Here is a 17,725-nt window from a genome sequence, read left to right as displayed (position 1 = left end):
TAGGTGGGCAGACCATCGATCTGACAAACTACAGCTGTCCATATCTTTGATCTGACATACTATATTTGTCCATATGTTCACCTCCACCTGCATACCCAAATTATATAGCTATTTTTATTGCTACGGCACTTTGAAGCCATGCTCATACAAAAAAAGAAAAAAAAAATACTGGGCTGATGTTATGTAAGTGTAATATTGAAAGATTTTTGGCAAACTCCTCCATTCTGAGATCCAATATGCTCTGTGCTATTTCTCACTCAGTAGCACAACTCAGGCATAGATTACAGGCACCTCACTTTACGTAACCCCCAAGCTCAGAGTGATGATGAGACAGCTGATCAATTGCATCAAATGGTCATCACCCTTCTGATGGAGATTCCAAAACAGCACAGTCCTACAACCTCTGCAGTGGTTCACACAAATGCTGAACAAGAGGGCAAAGATAGCAAGGCTCTTTAATGCCAGGCGTGAATAGCAACTGGCTGCTACCAGTAATCCACAACAACATTTACCACAGAAGCAAACAACAAAGTTCATCTGAAATAACTGCTTCTTTTCATGTTTGCATCTGCTGCTGCAATAGCACCAGTTCATGGATCAAAGGCAACTGGCCGATGAAACATAATGAGCATGGTCACCTGATTGTTATGCCTCATCAGCAGTATGTTGCCAATCAATAAAACAGTATAGTCCTTATTGACTGTCAGGGATCCATTCTCTAGAGAACTTACAAGGTTTCTTCTAATACACTCAATCCCACACCTGAAAAAGTCCTGTCAGAATAAATCACCATATTTAAGCATGTTGTTATAATTTGTTATTTTTTTTGCATAATTCATCCACCCACTAAAACATAACAATCTGCCAGCAGAAACTTACCACAAGTTCAGAGAACCTGGCATTGAGCTCCTCTGCTGGTGGTATCGGGACAGAAAACTCGAGGAACTGGAGGGGGTTGTTGTCCTTGAGATTGATTTCAGGGAGGTCACTACCTCCAAAACAACAAAGAAACCCCAGCGCATGACGATTCCTCTTCCGGGGGGCCATGATCATCGTGTATGATGCTATCTTCTGATCATGTTCTGCAGGGAAAAAAAAAAGAGGGGAAAAAAAGATGAGCAAGACTCCACCGGATCTGTGCAGCTCTCTGCAATTACAATGGTCATCCTTGGTGTAATAGCTGGGATAGAAGGATTTGAGATACAAAAGAGCACAATAAACATTCAAGCTAGACAAGGTATCATCAAGTCCAACCATTAACATGTTCTTGAATGGCAGTGTAGAATTGCTTCTCCCAAAGTTTCTCAAAAGGTTTTACTAACTCAGCATGTGATCTTCCAGCAGACATATTTATCAGTAAAGCTCACCAGCCAAGGTTGAATGCTATCGTTGGATGCCAGTTTTGGAGTTTTGCTCACTGCTACAGTAAAGGAACTAAAGTATGTACTGGAGTATTTACCCAGAAGGAATGGGAGAATCCTCCAAAGACATGCCATTTGATCAAAATAAAACAACAACACCAAAAAATATCAACTATGAAACAACAAAACAGAAGTCATTTTTTCACCACTCTGGAGGCCGACTGGCAAACATTCATTTATCCCTTTATGGCCAGGACTATTGCAGTAGGACCATTTTGTCTATCACGTTTTCAAACACACGTAACCAGTTTGGGCTGCTTTATGTATCCAGGGGAGAAATTGCACAGTGCTAATGCACGCTTTCAGATTTACATTTGAGCTGCCAGATCCAATCTTGACAGGACCCAGGCTTGAGGGGCTTTGGTATCAGGAGCGTAAAGGGAGGCAAAAGGAGGCCTGAAGTTGGATTTGGAAAGTGACTGATTTCACCACACAACACCGTTTGTGAACAGCCCATCCAAACAGGAAGCCTCCTGCCAGCAGTTTGAAAGGAGGGATCTGTGCAGTCCACAGAGAGCCGCATATTTTGCCCTTTTAAGGGACTTGTTGTTTGACAGCTCAGGGGCTTATTTGTGTTATATTTTTTAAGGACTTCACTTTTTCACTTAATCTGCAGAATAAGCCATATCCTTAGAGAGTAAATAATTAAAGCCTGTTGTGAAGCCCAGCTCCCTGGGCACAAGGCGGAGGAGCAGCGAGGGAGGTGGCAGGTGAACGGAGCCGTGGGATGCTGGATGCTATAACTGCAGCAACACAGCTGAGCTTTGTCATCGGAGCAGCTGCTGCCCTAACCTGCCCCACAATGCTTTGGCCTGTTTGCTTGCCAGAACAAGGCTGCTTTGAGCTCTCAGAGAGACTAAGTGGCTGTGCTAGGAAAAGCACCTTTAGGTCAGCAGTTGCATAGCGGGACTTAACATACTGCATTCAGCCAGAAGCTCTCCAGGGAAACTTTGTATAGAAATCTGAGCACACTTGCTTAAGAATAAAAAAAGAAAACAAACAAGCAAACAAAAAAAATAACCCCAAACCCCCAGCCTCGATGCACTATGCACTTGGCTAGAATCAGAAGGTTTCTTTGTGCTGGACCTAACTTACCTAGCACCTCCTTTTACACACCGGGGGACACCAACTCTCATGCAGCCTGAGCTGGTATCAGGCCCTGTGCATGCCTGTTTTCCTTTGCTCTCCACGCCAGGTTTGCAATGGGTGCTATCTCTCAGCAGGACCCAACAGAGCAGTGTGATGCCAGCTTCACCAGCACATTGATAAAATCATTAGATTCTCACTAAGAGAGGCCAAAGGTCAGCTTAACCCCGGAACCTGGCCTCTGACACTGATCTCACAAAAAGCAAAACGTCCTTAGTTCTAGCACAATGATGTACACAAATTAATTTCCTCTCAGTGGGGTAGATTAAAAGCCTGAGTTCTTAGAAGATTTCACAAGAGAACTTCAGAAGAAGTTGATCTTGTTCACTGTAGATCATCTCCTCAGGGACTTCTCTGAGTGCAATGTCCTTTATGGTAGCCTGGCCATGGATGAGGCCAGAACCCATTATTTTGACATACCATTAGTTTGGAAGGAACTCATACCAATGAGTCAAGCCTGATTTACATCCAGTATAACTACATTTCCATCAATTTTGTCGCAACTAAATTCTGATCTACTGTTGAGATACTTCCTCACCAACCACCAAAGGACCAGGATCCTCTGGGAGCATGAAGAGTGAATCCTCCTTGGAAAAACTGGCTTAAACACTGATGCAATAGGACCATAATAGCTTTCTTTATGAGCTCAGGTCAAGATTTTGGTAAGCACCCCTCCAAAAGAGGCACCTTACCAGTAAATAAGTACTACAGAAAAGGCCATGAAGGTCAGCATTTCCTGTGGGTTAAGTACTGCCTTGGTCAGGGCACCACAGGATGCCTTGAACTGATGTTTTATCATTGAGCTTTCATCTTAAGCAGGCTCACCAGAGATGAGCAGTCATTCTGTAGGCCTTCTTCATCCATAATACTGAAAAATACACGGGCTTGTTCCTGCAATGCTTTTATGAAATTGGTACCTGTTCCTTAGGATCCATACTTAAGACACTCAACAAAGCTACTCAACTTTGCTTACTTTGCAAAAGTACGCAGAGCTCACACAAGGAGAAGCCTTGTAGTGCATCGCTTTCATAGAACATCATTCCATTGCACAACCCATACTCTGGCATTTTCTAGGTCCATCTCTAAGAGGCATGCAGGAGATTAATACTGACACGGAGGGGTTACATGGCCCTTCTGTATTGCTACAACACTGTAATTCTAGAGAGGTGAGGTGTCTAGATGGATTTAAAATAAAAAATAAAAAATATAAAATAAAAGAGAGAGAGAGAGAGAGAGGGAGAGAACTGCTAGAAAGGAATCCAGCATAGGTAATTTAGAATTGAATCACTGACTGAATAAATTAATATATATTTCTAGGTGGGAGCACTGTCTTTCTAAAGATTAAGGCTGCCAACCACAGGATGCAGAGAAGCATTTACTTAAGTAACTGGTTATGCTATTTAGTATTAAGAAATGTTTATTATATTTACTGTTTATCCTATTTAAGAACCAATTACATCTCCTTGTTTTTTGTTTGTGAGTATAGTTTTGAACAAAATAAACATTTTCCAATACCCCAATACCCTCCAAGTCATTATTTTTTTTCTTCTTTTCTTTCTCTTTGCGTTTTCTTTTTCAAGAATCAAATCTGGGGGGAAAAAAAAAAAATGTGTTTCCAAGGGAAAAAGGGAAAAAGAAGGAAGAAGGGAAAAAGAAGGATGAAGCAAACATCTTTCATTTTTCAGAGTGGTAACCAATAACAAAGCTCTCATAAAAATTCTTTTAAAAGCTCACAAAAATAACAGGAAGTTTTATATTTTTATTTTCCTAAAGAAAGATCTGTTACCTTTCAACTTCTTACAAGCAAGGCAACTGTAGAAATGAAACAAATGTGCAATTATCCATTTCTAAACACCTCCTGTGAGAATCAATCGGAAATCTTTCTCTGGAGGGAATCCCACTATTCAACATAACTCCCTTCCCAAGCTCTTCTCGGTTGCATTATCTTGCCCTTTTGCACAACCCGAAGAACTTGCTGTCATTTCAACAGCTAACCACACATCCTCGCCTCGTAGCGAGCCCCCTCGTGCTTCCCAGCCCCATCTGTGGTTCGACTCAGGTCAGGAGTCACAGTCTGGAACTTTGCCCAAGGTCTAATTATAACAACGTCCTCTTCCCCTGACAGAGCGTACGTGTTCATTTCTAAACCATTTGGCCCAGTGACCAAACATAATTAAGCTAATGCATTTTTTTTTGAAGTCTTATCAGAAGTTTTAGCCACATGGGATGGGATCCCTGCTGCACACAAGGCTCCTCTTTCAATTGCAGATTCCTAATTGTTTCTCCAGTCTCACTCATTTCTTCATTCTCTCTCAGAAATTACATTTTTCATGCAAAAATATCCTAACCGGGCAGTGTTTCACAAAGAGCAAGACACCTGAAAATGCTGTGCCAGCAGCAATGCTGTGTAAGAGAGCTGAGTGAGTTTTTACCTCACTGCCCTGTCCTTCACCATAGCAAACAGCCAGGGCATAACCATAACCAAAACGGAGAAACTGACTTTTGTACCCACTATCTTTTGGAAAACAGAAGAGGGAGAACTCTGTGGGTTGACTAAACTCACACACAGCTCTGAGAAAACAGTTTGCAACATAAGGAAGCATTAATGGAAACCACTGATGCACTCTCTTCCAGAGCTGAATCCCTACTGATCATCACCAGATGCAAAATGTCAGTGGGTGCAGCCTAGGCTCTCATCTACGTAGGAAGAATGGGACAGCATGATGCAGAATCGTTATCTCCACTAGTTTATTCTAACAGGTGAGGAAACAAAGTGAGCCATTTCCATTTCCCTGGTAGATCTCTATTTCTACAGCAGGATGGAATGTATAAATTTGATGCAATGCTGCAGAAGTAGAAAGAAACCTGAATCTGGACTGACTTGGAGCAGAAACCAATACCACCACCCCAAATCCAAGTTACATTTCTACATTATTCAACTATTTAATAAACCATCAGAACTTCGTGGTATTATAATAGCTACCTTCAACTTCACTTACTGGATTGTGAAACCAAGAAAATAAGCACCATGCTGAAAATCATCAAAATGTACATAACTGGGTAAAGCTGAACAGTTCCGTTCTCCTAATCCTATACTCAGTTCCCTGGACCACATTGCTTCTCCAGTACACAGATGGTGTAACTATGGGCTTCATGGTGTGTTCCAATTACCATGCACATGTTCCACACATCACATGTAACATGACAGATGTCGTGTGTAATATGAGGCATTTGCAGCATGGGGGGTGACGAAGGGAGAGAGTGTGCGAGCAATCCATTTGTTCCATCTGCAGTTAACTTAGCTCCTTTGATTTGGTTTTGCCTGCACAGTTAGGAGTCCTGGCCTCTAGGGCGCAAAACAGCAGCAAAATAACCAACTACATAAAACCCACTAAGTCAAAGTCTTTCTTTCAGGAAGGAGGGCAGTCCTTCCTGAGGAGCACACCTGCCCACTGTGTCAAAGAGGAAGGCACCAGACCTGAGCAAACAGATCAATGGATCACAGGAAGGAAAACCCTGGAAAGCACAAGAGGCCTTGTGCAGCCACAGCCGCGTACGTAGGGCTTGTGGGCCACAGCCCATGCTCAATGGCTCCTTCAGAGGGGAGAGCTTGGCTTGCCACACACTGCACGTTTTGAGGCCAGCTCATGGGTGTCCCGACAAACACCACATCAAAATGAGGGGACAGATCTCAAGGTGGAGTAAGGACCTTGCGAGCCAGCCCTGGCACTCTACTCCACTCAGTCTCAGCCACCTGCCAGGCTGCTTCATGGCACAAGCTCCCAGGCTGTCTCTTACCATTTTTTCTGGCCCCATCAAAACTGACATAACTCAGAATTCCAAAATATCCCACACACCTACAGCTTGTCTCCTACTATATACATAGCATTAAATATTATAAATGCTAATCAAAATGTAATTTTCATTATTATTTTTTTTTCTAGGAAATATGGCCTGGGATGAGAGAAAACGCAAGCACTATTTGAAGACTGTCAGGTGTAACTATATCCAGAAACCTACTTAGTGCAACATGTCTGCCAAAAATCTGTTTATTTTTAATTCTTTAATGAAGCTCGGGATGCGCTGGATGACTAATGACTACTAATGTTAGTCAGTTAATGCCCACAAATCCAATATGTTTTACCTTTCACCTGACACCAACTGACCAACACAAAAAAGCTATAAAGAACCCTCTTTCTTTTCTCAAAGGCTAATTTGCACCTCTTTCACTGTGTTCATTTGGGAATGGCCAAAGAACAAAACAAAACAAGCAAACAAAATACCACAGAAATACCAGCACATTCTTCATATCCCTCCCAATCCAATGATTTACCTTTATAGAAAACCATTTTCAAAAGAACAGTGAAATCAAGATTCAAAACCCAAAGCAAAGAAAGCAATGAAGTAGTTAGTCAACATCACAAATCCTCCTAGTGTTTATTTGTTGTCCTTACACATTTTTTCCACCTTTTAATCAAGTACAGATCAGTAATTCTCTACATCTGTCTGAGATGACTGACCAACCCATTCCTTCTCTTACCTGCCGAGAAGTTACTTTATTTTCACAAATTTACTAGTTTATTATAACTCTGACTCCACCCAATTTGAAGGGTCAAAACTAATCTGTCCTCTTAGACACCAAAGGCAAAAATCCTGTATATTGTTTAGATGCAAGTATATCTGCAACATTTGTGAATGGCGATGTGACCATTGCAGATTAAACTGCAGACAAAACTAAAATTAACAACCTAAGTGTTTATCCAATATGCATATATCCTTCATCACCACAGTGTCTAAGCATACAGAATATTTAGCCAAGAGGGGAGGCAGAGATGTCTGACTAAACAGCAAGCTTGGAGGCTGAAATACATTTTCCCTAGTGCTTATTGTACCGTAGGTTCCCATCCTAATTCATCAATTCTGTGCACAGGCAAGCTTGCCAACACCTCACTCTCAACAGGCCCAACCCTTCTGCTATTTTTAGGTGGTGAATCCAATGGGATTGCATACCCCCAGACACAAGGAACCTTTCTGTTTGAATACAGTATTCTAGAGCCCACTGTCTTGCTTTCCTTGCCCCCTCTCTGTCACTACTTCCAAGTCTTTTAGAAGTGCAGCACTACAGTTTCAGTAACATCTGCAGATACTGAAGATACACTTCCTTCTAAGAAAGTCTGTACTGTTACCTACTTTTCCTAATTTTCGTTTCTCAGCAGAAACCACATTTTTTTTCTGTTTGTATATATCATTAAATATTACCCCATTGCCTTCTATGGGGGGAAAAAAAAAGAAAAAAAAAAGTGGCAAAAGAATAAAAGTGGCCAAAAACTGAGGTGGGGAAAAAAAAAAGAAAAAAAAAAAAAAGCTTCTCCATCGGCCAAGGAAGAACAACACTTTTCAGTTCTAACCTTAGTTCTCCCACTCTTTTCTACCAGCTTAGTTTTTGTTCTCTACTTTTTTCCATACCATTCCAATATCCTCGCTTTCTTTCATGACAACTCTTAGATGGCTTCTAGTACCCACTTCATGCACCTCAAACTGCAAAAATCCTCTCTTTTTTAAAGCAAGTATTAAAAAAAAAGAAAAAAAAAAAAGAGAGAGAGACAGCCACTGCATGACACATGCTGTAAAGACTGCACTACATTGTGTATGTTTTATGTTTGCTGAATTATACTCTGTTGCCCTAGCCAACACACAGGGGTCGTAGCTTCTCCAAGGTAGGATCTTACTTACATACTTAACTCAAATCATTTATTGTATAGTGCCAAGTAGATTTATGGTACTCTACAAACAACAATAAAAACAGTTGGTTTGCAGAATGTAATCACCCAACTGGAATCTGTTCGGGACACCACGGTTCACACCCCAGTAGTGACACAGCTGTAGGGGCAGCATGTAGCAGTGTCTGCAAATCCAGTGTGAATAAATTTATGTTTTATGAAATAAAGGAATTTATGTGATGGTTTCCCCTGCCACAGCATTAACTTCACTAGATGGGTTGGTTTGTATGTCATTGTTCTTCTCCAAATCACTGTGATTGTAAGAGCCTGTGGGAAATAAACTACATAAAAGCAAACATGGGAAAAGAATCCCACAAACCCCACAGATGTCACCCCCGGATGCAATCATAACCAAGAAGACCATCCAGCAGGAAGAATTTGCAAACGTACTCTGCAATACCCAGATTTTATTCTTGAAAACAATCACGTGATAAAAATGTTGGTTTTAGGACTTCCCAGGAATATACTGTAATCTTAGGGCCATGAAATTCAGGACAGGACTGTGATCCAAGCTTCATTTATACTACCCAACTGAGCTGGCCTGAACTGCCTCTTCTGCAAGCTGTGGATTTAGACAGCATAGCCTGGGTTAGACTCTCGAACTTTCTTTTCTCTCCGTTGGTGTTCAGTATGACAATGATGCAATTTCACAGGAGAAACAAGGGACCAGCACATTGGAAGCTGGAGCAAGGTGAACCCTTTATCTGATATAATAAATTCACAGACTGAAAATGAAATATATCATGATGACATCTGTCAAGCAGACATACACGCTGATTGCCAGAACCAGCACATGGCTCATACAGTTCCAACGCAGAAGACTTTATTTCATCTACAGTAAGATGAAACACTAGGCCTTTTACAGGTCTTACAATATCAAATGCCTTTAATGCCATCGGTCTGAAACTGGCCCTAATTAGTAATAGCTATCAGTTCTGTCCATAAGACCAGCTCCAGAGAAAGGATATCGACACCCCAGAGCCAAGGTTTTGGTCACCTCAAGAAAGAAGCCAAGGATAGAGTGATCTGGAGAACAAACTGTCGCACTCATCCCTCTATGCCAAAAGACCAGGAATACTGGTAGGGTAGATTAGTACAATAACTTGTTCTAAGGACTTGACATCTTGCAGTGTGTCTCTTGGGAAGAGTGGGATTTAGTCACAAGGATTATCGGTTAAGAGTTTCCCAGTAGCATTATGTACCACCACCTTCAGAAGAATGAATGAACAAAATCCCATTACTAAGAGCATCCCTGTCTTGTTTGAGTCATTGTAATTTTTCCATCCTGTCATTGCCCAACTATTTTCAGACATGATGTAACTACTTTGCCAGGGGATTTGGGAGTCAAAATGTTGCCTGTTGTTGTCATCGTTATCCTGGGTGCCTGAATTTTCCAGACAAAATAAGCAGCTGAGGGCATTAGAGTGCCTCTGCTGAGAGAGAAATAATCTGTAAGAGCTGCCAGTGTGCTCCAAGAAAAACAAACAAATGGTAAAGGTCCAATTACATCTTCCCAAACTTCAGGTCATTTCCATGTAAAATGTTGTTTTCTTTTTCAGACAATTAGCAGAAGAATATTTCATCCCTGGTCCGACGTCATCACAGAGTACAAAAATTGATTTCCATTCTAACATTGGGTTCAGGGCCAGTACGGGACATCAAAGCTTGACTTGACTGGAAATATGCCTTGATTATAACCACGGACAGCCAGCCACAGATGTAGGTGTACAGGCATAATCTTCCCTATTGATGGGCAAATCAATTATATGCACTGGTGAATTTTTCCTCAAGTTTTGTCATTGGAAAGAGCAACTTGGTCTTTATAGTAAATGGGTATAACTGGGGAGAAATCCAACAGAGACAACGTGAACTTTTCCATTTTTTGGGGGGTGGTACAGATCTCGTTAAAACTTCTGTTTAGCAATGCCACCTGGGAAAGCCACTTTCCAGATCTGCTGCTTTCCTATTCAGCGCAACAGCCAAAGTAGAGTGTATTTCTGATTGTCACTGCAAACATGTAAATAATGGTGGTGGTTTTCAGTTCAGTTCCATATACTGAAAAGCAGCTGATTGCGATGATAGCTAAAAGGTTTCTTTAGTGATCCAGTAAATGGAAAAGACAGTCAGTTAGATGCAGCACAAAGGGAACAAGTCTCGAGATTTTAATGCTCTCTCCATCTTAGGGATGGTTTCTCTAGGTCAAGGCAGAGACAGGGTCAAAGTGTCACTGATTTTATATACCTGTTTTTTAAGCTACTCAGATTCCATGGTTGTCAATTTGGCACCAACAATAAATTCACTCCAGAAAATGAAATTAAGAAAAGGTCACATACAGTATTTTATTCCAGCATTTTTATTTTTGTTCAACATTCTGACAAGGGATAATGTGGGTTCATTGCCCTGAAACCTCAACATTACGCAAGTAGGTTTGGACTCCAAGCCAGCAGCTTGGTGAAATTGTTGAACTTTTAACCTAACGTGTCTTCGTGAAGAATGGATATTTGGAAAGAGCTCTGCTCAAGGATTTGGGTTGTTTTCTGTGTGTATTTTTAAGTGGTATCCAGATAAAATATATTTTCTGGCTGCTGTAATATTTATAGGAGGAGACTGTACACCAACACTGAAAGCTGGTTTCAGAGCTGTGACCTGCTGCTTTAGGTTTCAGGGCTGGTGTTTTATGACATTAGGGTGAACAAGTCTTCATCTACATCTAGATCAAATTCCATAGAGATAATGCTTTGAATCACACAGGTAGTGATTATGAAGGTCTGAAAAAGAAACTGCTACCAAAAACCAGCCACCTTCCTTGAATAATCAGTGAGCAATTTTTGCCAGCAGCAGCATGTTGCAAAGAGCGTGGTAAAAGGAAGGATGGAGGAGAATGGGGGGAACCCCCCCTAAAATACCCAATGTGAGGATCTTCTCTATAGCGGTACATATCCACAGACGACATGGTATAGAGCATATGGCACACAAGAACGTGGTACCCGTGCACACCATGCCAGTCACTACCAACTCTATTTTACTGCTTTCTCCAGCTTGCGAATTGTTAGTTCTGGTCTCCCACATTCTCGTGGCAAGAGGCCACGTCCACCTCAAGGCCCTTTACTGTCCACGATTAAGAAAAGTTTAAGTACTGAAGTATAACTAGGGAAGATTTCCTAGAACTGTAACTGACCAACACCCTGTTCTTCCCCAAGGAGAAGTCATTTGCCTAATGACTGCAGAAAAGCTGCATACAGTGGATGTTTGGGTATTATCTCTGGACCTCTAAGTACCTGCGGCAAGCCCATAGCCTGCTCAAAGACACAGCAAGTTCTTTCAACTTCTGAACCAAAGCTCTTGCATCTTATTGACAAAGATTTGACTACAGTTCACAGAAAACCAGACTGCACTATAAAATTCCCTTAACTCCCCAGCACAGCTGAACGCTAGAGAAAAAAAAAAAAGGGGAAGAAGAAAAACACCCTGCTTCTCAACAGCCACTTGATCTGGGTACACAGTCCTTTGACATGATTTGAAAAGAAGGCTCATTGTATACAAACAGGACAGAACTCTACCCTCTCTTAGGGAAGGAACATCATCTTTATCCCCTTAGGGCTGCAAACATTATTATTATGTGTGGTTATGCATGACTTTGCAGAACATGTACCAATATCACTGCTTGTTATCTCTAGTTTTGTACAGCACTGAATTATTTGATAGATTGCATAGGATTTGATCCAAATCATTACCTGATACATTTTGTTTTGACTGATACTTTGAAGGCATATTTAAAAGTCACTTAAATCAGTATTTATTACATATACATTACATCTTAAATTTGGGGATGGTATACATACAACTAAAGACAGCAAACAGTCAAACATTGCCTCTTAAAACTTATTCAGGTCTTGGCTCTTCTGCCCTGACTGTGCAGGGACATTTTTAAACTAAATACATATTATGCAAGATTATTTCTCACTGCAAGAAAAAATTGAAATTACAGTTTCTCCAATTTCTTCTTGCTGTTGAGAAGACACAGGCAACCAGCACCAAAACCTTTCCAGTAACACGAAGTTGTACCAGCATTTGATTCTCCCCCTGCACAGAAAGCCCTCTGAACAAGGAAGTGCTCCTGACTTTTCACATGGCACTTTGTACCTACCTTCCAGCATAATCAGTGGAACTGCAAGATGTCAGAAGTTCTGAAAAAAAAAAATGAGACCAACTACATATGCAGACTGGGTAGCAAATTCAAGCAGAAATACCTTATATACAACTGAAAAATCTGCATGCAGGCTGCCAGGCTATCACTAAATTTTAACTGTTGGCTAATGGACCAGCAAATACGATATGAAAAGGGCATTATCTAACATTACTGAATTCCTTTGTTTGAATTTATATTTTTCCTTAGCTATGCATAATACAAGCAGAGGGTACAAATACACTACAGTGGTGCCTGGCAATGCTTAAAACAGAGGAAATTGTAGATAGAAGGAGCTCCGTTTCTGAAAAGAAGATAAACCAGCAGATGTGTAATGCAAACACTGAACCCACACCACTGAGACACTCTTCAGGGCGACCTCTTCCCTAGTGCTTGCTCTGCGCGTACCCTATCATCAGTCAAATGGAGCCTGTAAGAAGCGTGGCTACTGCCCAGGAAATGTTCTTAGTGCTGGGTTTACACTGTTATCAGCTATTAATCACAAAAAGCTCCACTGGGATAACCCCAGAACTAAACAACTCAAACTGAGCAATGCAAGTCTAGAGAGGGGCGTCGGTGTGGATAGTAGTTTAAAGGAACGTTCTTTTGTTTCCAAGAAAAAAAAAAAGTTCTTTAGACAGGCAAGAGACTCCACGAGGTCTTAGAATATCCTGTTCATGCTGAGATTTCAAACACACACAAAGATTTTCTACATTTTTAAGAGGTCATGCACGATAAGGAAACAATTCATCTCCAATGGGGCCTACTAATAGCAGCACTAACTCTTCTTAATCCCCAAAGCACATTTCATATCCATATCAATATTGTAGGATACGTTTCCAGCTTTTACTGGAATGTTCCTACAGTAAGAGTTTCCCCCCATGTGAATTGCAATAGTACAACTACATGGGCAAGAGATCTCAACCATCAAGTGCCAGCATGATAACCACCAGGTCACCTGCAAGGAACTGATTTTCAGAGCAGTTAGGAAACCTCTGTGGAAAAGAGGTTGGAATATATAACATTGCCCAAGGGAAACAACAATAATAAGCTTTAGTACTGGGACTGGATACACCTGGAGAAGCAGTTTTGACACTTTTAATAGAGAGGAACCGACACTGACAACATCTTGGAAATGAGATGTCTCTACCCTCTAACTGACCACTCTGGACCAAAGAAAGCATTCTGAAAGCAGGAAGGAGTATCTCTAAGGACCAAAGTTTGAGCTTGAGTTAGTAAAGAAATGAACAGAGAATCTGCTTATCACAGGAAACGGAACAAAGGGCAAGATGAAAGGTGGTTTTTTTGTTCGTTTGTTTTCTGGCTAGAATGCTCCCATAATGTGTGAGCACTACAGCTAGTCGTGTGCTGTTGTGGTCACAAATGTTGGTGTGGAGGTAAAATCAGTAATCAACCAGCCAATAGTTCAGTCAAGAAAATGTACTCATGCCTTTGTATTCAATTCTTCAAATATTTAGGCTGAGGTGACTCCTGAGGAAATCTCTTATCAGGTACAAAGTGTCTTACACTCTAAATGGAATGACTTAAGATCTTGGTTAGGGAATCCCAGAAAACATTTCTGTAGATAAAACTAGGAGGAAAGATAAAAGGAAAGAAGAAAGAAGCATTTCATACTTCTCTACAGGAAGATATCAGAAGGGATACTCAAAATTTTGTTCACCTTATCCCTTGATAATTTCAGTAATTTCAGGGTGCACGTATTATTGGAATTAAGTTATAGAGATTCTGCAAGAGCCTTTCATTCCTCAGATGAGTAAACAACATACATTTCTTATATAATTTCCACCCCGAGGCTATAACAGACTCCTATTAATGCTGATGGAAACACGTAACTTCATAAAACAAGACACCAGCTCTTCCAAACAGAACTTGGACTCAGTTCATTACTGGCGAAATGTCCTTCAGTGGAATTATGCCAGGTAGGCACCTGAGACTATTTTTCTTAGAAAATGGAATATTTCATTTTCTGCAAAGGTCTTCTGGAGCTGATTTTAGCAACATCAAAGTAGAGCATCCAAATCATCATTTCCTGACTCCTGGGGAATGTATTCCAAGTCATATTCATACTTCAGTAGGGGCTGGTATGAATGCCTATTTTTTAACTGCATTCACCCATGCAATTTCTATGATTAAAAAGGAAAAGGAAATCTGACTATGCTAGGAGCAGTGTTGACAGAGCAACTTTTTTCTTTTAATAGCTGAGATTTAAAAGAAACAGATTGGAGATAAAACACCTTTTCGTTTGGGCTATAAAGCTGTTATCCTCACTCTACTTCAAGAAGTGAGCAACATAGTGAAGCCGAAATCTAAATCTAAATTTGAGGTGGTACACTGGAGCAAGAAAGTGTTCATGTACATGGTTAGTGTTGCACAGACCTCTTGTCCAGCTGGATGTACTCCAAAAAGGTTTAGTTTCCAACCTTAATCCTAACTCTGTTAAAGTCCCTGACCACAGACAAAGCAATATATGCCATAGTGTCAGTATTAGGTTTATTCTTCAGCCACCCTTCCACCCTTCCCATTAAGCCATCCTTGCCCAGGAATACTCTCTCATGTTGCTTACAAAACCTCAATCAAATTGCCTCAAATCATAAAGAGAGGGAAGAGTCATCATTGCAAGCAGAAGCTGCTCTCATACTGCACAGAAAGTCAAAGCTTCCCTTTCTCTCTGGACCCTGAGGGGAGCCTCTGCACCTTTACCAGCCACCATCTGATGTTCAGTGCCGTACCGCAGTAATACATCATGGACTGCATTGCAATAACCTTCAGCCCTCTCCATCCTGTGCCCCTATCTTCACCACCAGCAAAGACCTAGGTGCAGTTTTCTCACTGTTCTCCTTCATCCAGATATTTTCAATGTGTCACAGTGCAGCAGCAGAAAAGCAGCACTCACACTGGAGAGGATACAAAAAAGGGAAAGTGACCTCAGATTCAGACTTTTTCCCATTGACTAAAGAACTTGTGGAGTTATGCCAAAACGTTATGAATGTGTCTTAGCTGGTTTTAAATGAATATTTTGCCTTTGCTTCTTACTTCAATTTGCAGATTCTCTTCACCTGCTATATCCTTGAAGCTCATTAAACAAAATGACTCTCGCCTGCCTACCACTTCTCAGACAACCCCATGGAAACAAACTCATCTGAGGAGCTGCTCAACAACCACATGAGCTGTTCAGTATCAGCCATCCATGAATAACTTTGATGCATTCACAACCCAAGGCGCTGTCAGACAGCCAGTCAATAATAAAACAGTGTCCTCCTGTTCTGCTGGTCAGTTAAGCTCCCACAAATAACTTGTGAATAAACACATTAAAAATAGATAACAAATTTGGCTGGTAGAACATATACTTGAAGCTCAGCTACTAAAATGAGAGTCAAAACTGTAAGCTTCTTTCACTGCTTTGGTCGCATATCCTTTGCTTTCAGTGCAAGGTGTTTGCACACAGTAAATATTTGTAGGCTAACAAAAATAAACAAGCACCCCACCACCATCACCCAAATCATTTCTAAAAGGAATTACTTTGGTAAGGAGATTTAAAGGTAGAGGGCCTAAAAGAAAGCTTTAATATGGTCCTGATATGTATCGTTCCCTGTTCTCATTCCCACCATTAGACCGACCCAAAAGCCCATGATGTTTTGATAAACACACCAAAAGTAGCCTAGGACGTAAGTATGAAAACATGCACAGTGAGTTTATTTTATGCCACTTTGTTTAATGGCTCTCCTCCAGCATTTTGGATGCGCAACCTCACTAGGGTCACAGTGCTAAAATTTTCCTTAAACAAGTCCCACCCAAATGTTCAGGCCTCTTCACCCTCTATACCACCTGGTTTCCAACAGTCCTGAGAAAAACAAAACTTACCCTGGGCAGAAAAGAATAATGTTGCGTATCAGTACGAACGGATGTACAGTGATGTACAGTCCTCTCCAGGCTTGGCCTGTGCTGTGCCATGTGTTTCTCCATCAATACAGTTTTCGCAAGCAGAATGAGGGGAAGGGATCTGTACAAAGCTGAAAGGCCAACTGCATTGGCTTATCATGTTCAGAAGTTGTTGGGGATGAAACCTGGGAGCTTTGAAACAAACACAGCAGAATAGCTGGAGTACCTTGCTCCCCTCAAAGCCTTAGTGAGATGAGACAACAGCCAGGGTTCCCTCAAGTATTACAACCCACAATAGCTTTATACACACAAAGAGCCTCATCTCCCAAGGCTCTGATGCCCCATCTTATGCTCCAATACATTCTCTTCCATTGCTAGGCCATTAGACTCCCAAACCACACACGCCCAAGTAGTACAAGTTTTATTCTGTTCCTATCTGAAAGGTAGAAACAGTTATAAGTCTACACTATTTTACCAGACAATAATCTATATGAAACATACGGAAGAAAAATCTATAATTAAATCAATAATCTATATGAAACATACGGAAGAAAAAGAATGGCTAGAGGGAAGACAAAAGTGAACACACTGCCTGCAGCCTCACTGAAAATATATATATATTTTTTTTTTTATTTTATTTTTTTTTTCAGGCAACAATGCTTCTTTCACACTCTTATAAAGAGAATTTCCTTTCTTTGTAAACATTGCAGTGTAAAACTAAAAACAAATAAAAACAAACAAACAAAAAACAATCCCTAGATTAACAAAAAAGAGCTGAAAGGTTTTCTTTAAGAAGCAGACCAAACAATTCTTGGAGCAGCCGGAGATGGGGTGAGCCACTGAGCCATGACACACCTTTCAAGTTCTGAGCAACTGGTAGAGGAAGAGAAAAGAGAAAAGGAAAGTGTGAAATGACAACTCAAACTACCACCTTAAGAACAAGAAAAGCATGGGTTTGGTCTGAAAGGGGGATTAAAAACTGCGTTTAGAGGCAAGATGTGCTACCAAGGATCTTTTTCAGGTATGGCCCAACTTCCCAACCCCAGATGGGACATGACAGAAACATTCATATGGTCAAGATGCCCTCTACATACCCTAAGGAGTTGAGGAAAGGGAAAGTGTCAAGATGTGGTTCACAAACTGAGCGTGAAAGAAATCCTCATAACTTCAGCTGCTGCTTTCGAGGTGAGGCTGGGACAGGCAGGTAGCTGGGTTTTAATGCTGCAATATTGGTAACAGCAGCCCAGAATAGTTTGAAGAGTTCTCTCAAGGCTGTCTAGTCCAACCCCACT

The 17,725-nt window shown here is 41.0% G+C and overlaps 1 protein-coding gene across 12 annotated transcripts in view; it reads right to left on the bottom strand.

Moving 5' to 3' along the window:
* DAAM2 (dishevelled associated activator of morphogenesis 2) overlaps positions 1 to 17,725 on the bottom strand; it is a 209,423-nt gene that overhangs the window by 120,729 nt on the left and 70,969 nt on the right. For 7 of the 12 annotated variants that reach the window (XM_035557155.2, XM_035557129.2, XM_035557139.2 and 4 more), the window contains 2 exons: positions 12,495 to 12,534; positions 880 to 1,082 (listed from right to left, as the gene is read on the bottom strand). In XM_035557155.2, coding sequence (XP_035413048.1) covers positions 880 to 1,082; positions 12,495 to 12,504 — 213 coding nt within the window. In that variant the 5' untranslated portion in view covers positions 12,505 to 12,534. Of the gene's footprint in view, positions 1 to 879; positions 1,083 to 12,494; positions 12,535 to 15,317; positions 15,337 to 16,415; positions 16,435 to 17,725 lie in introns of those variants that run through there. The other 5 variants (XM_050709546.1, XM_050709544.1, XM_035557194.2 and 2 more) reach the window with 3 other exon arrangements.

Source organism: Cygnus atratus, chromosome 3, assembly GCF_013377495.2.
Source record: "Cygnus atratus isolate AKBS03 ecotype Queensland, Australia chromosome 3, CAtr_DNAZoo_HiC_assembly, whole genome shotgun sequence".
In the NCBI taxonomy this organism is placed as follows: Eukaryota; Metazoa; Chordata; class Aves; order Anseriformes; family Anatidae; genus Cygnus; species Cygnus atratus.
Note: the sequence above shows the minus strand (reverse complement) of the source record. Positions and strands in the feature narration are given on the sequence as shown.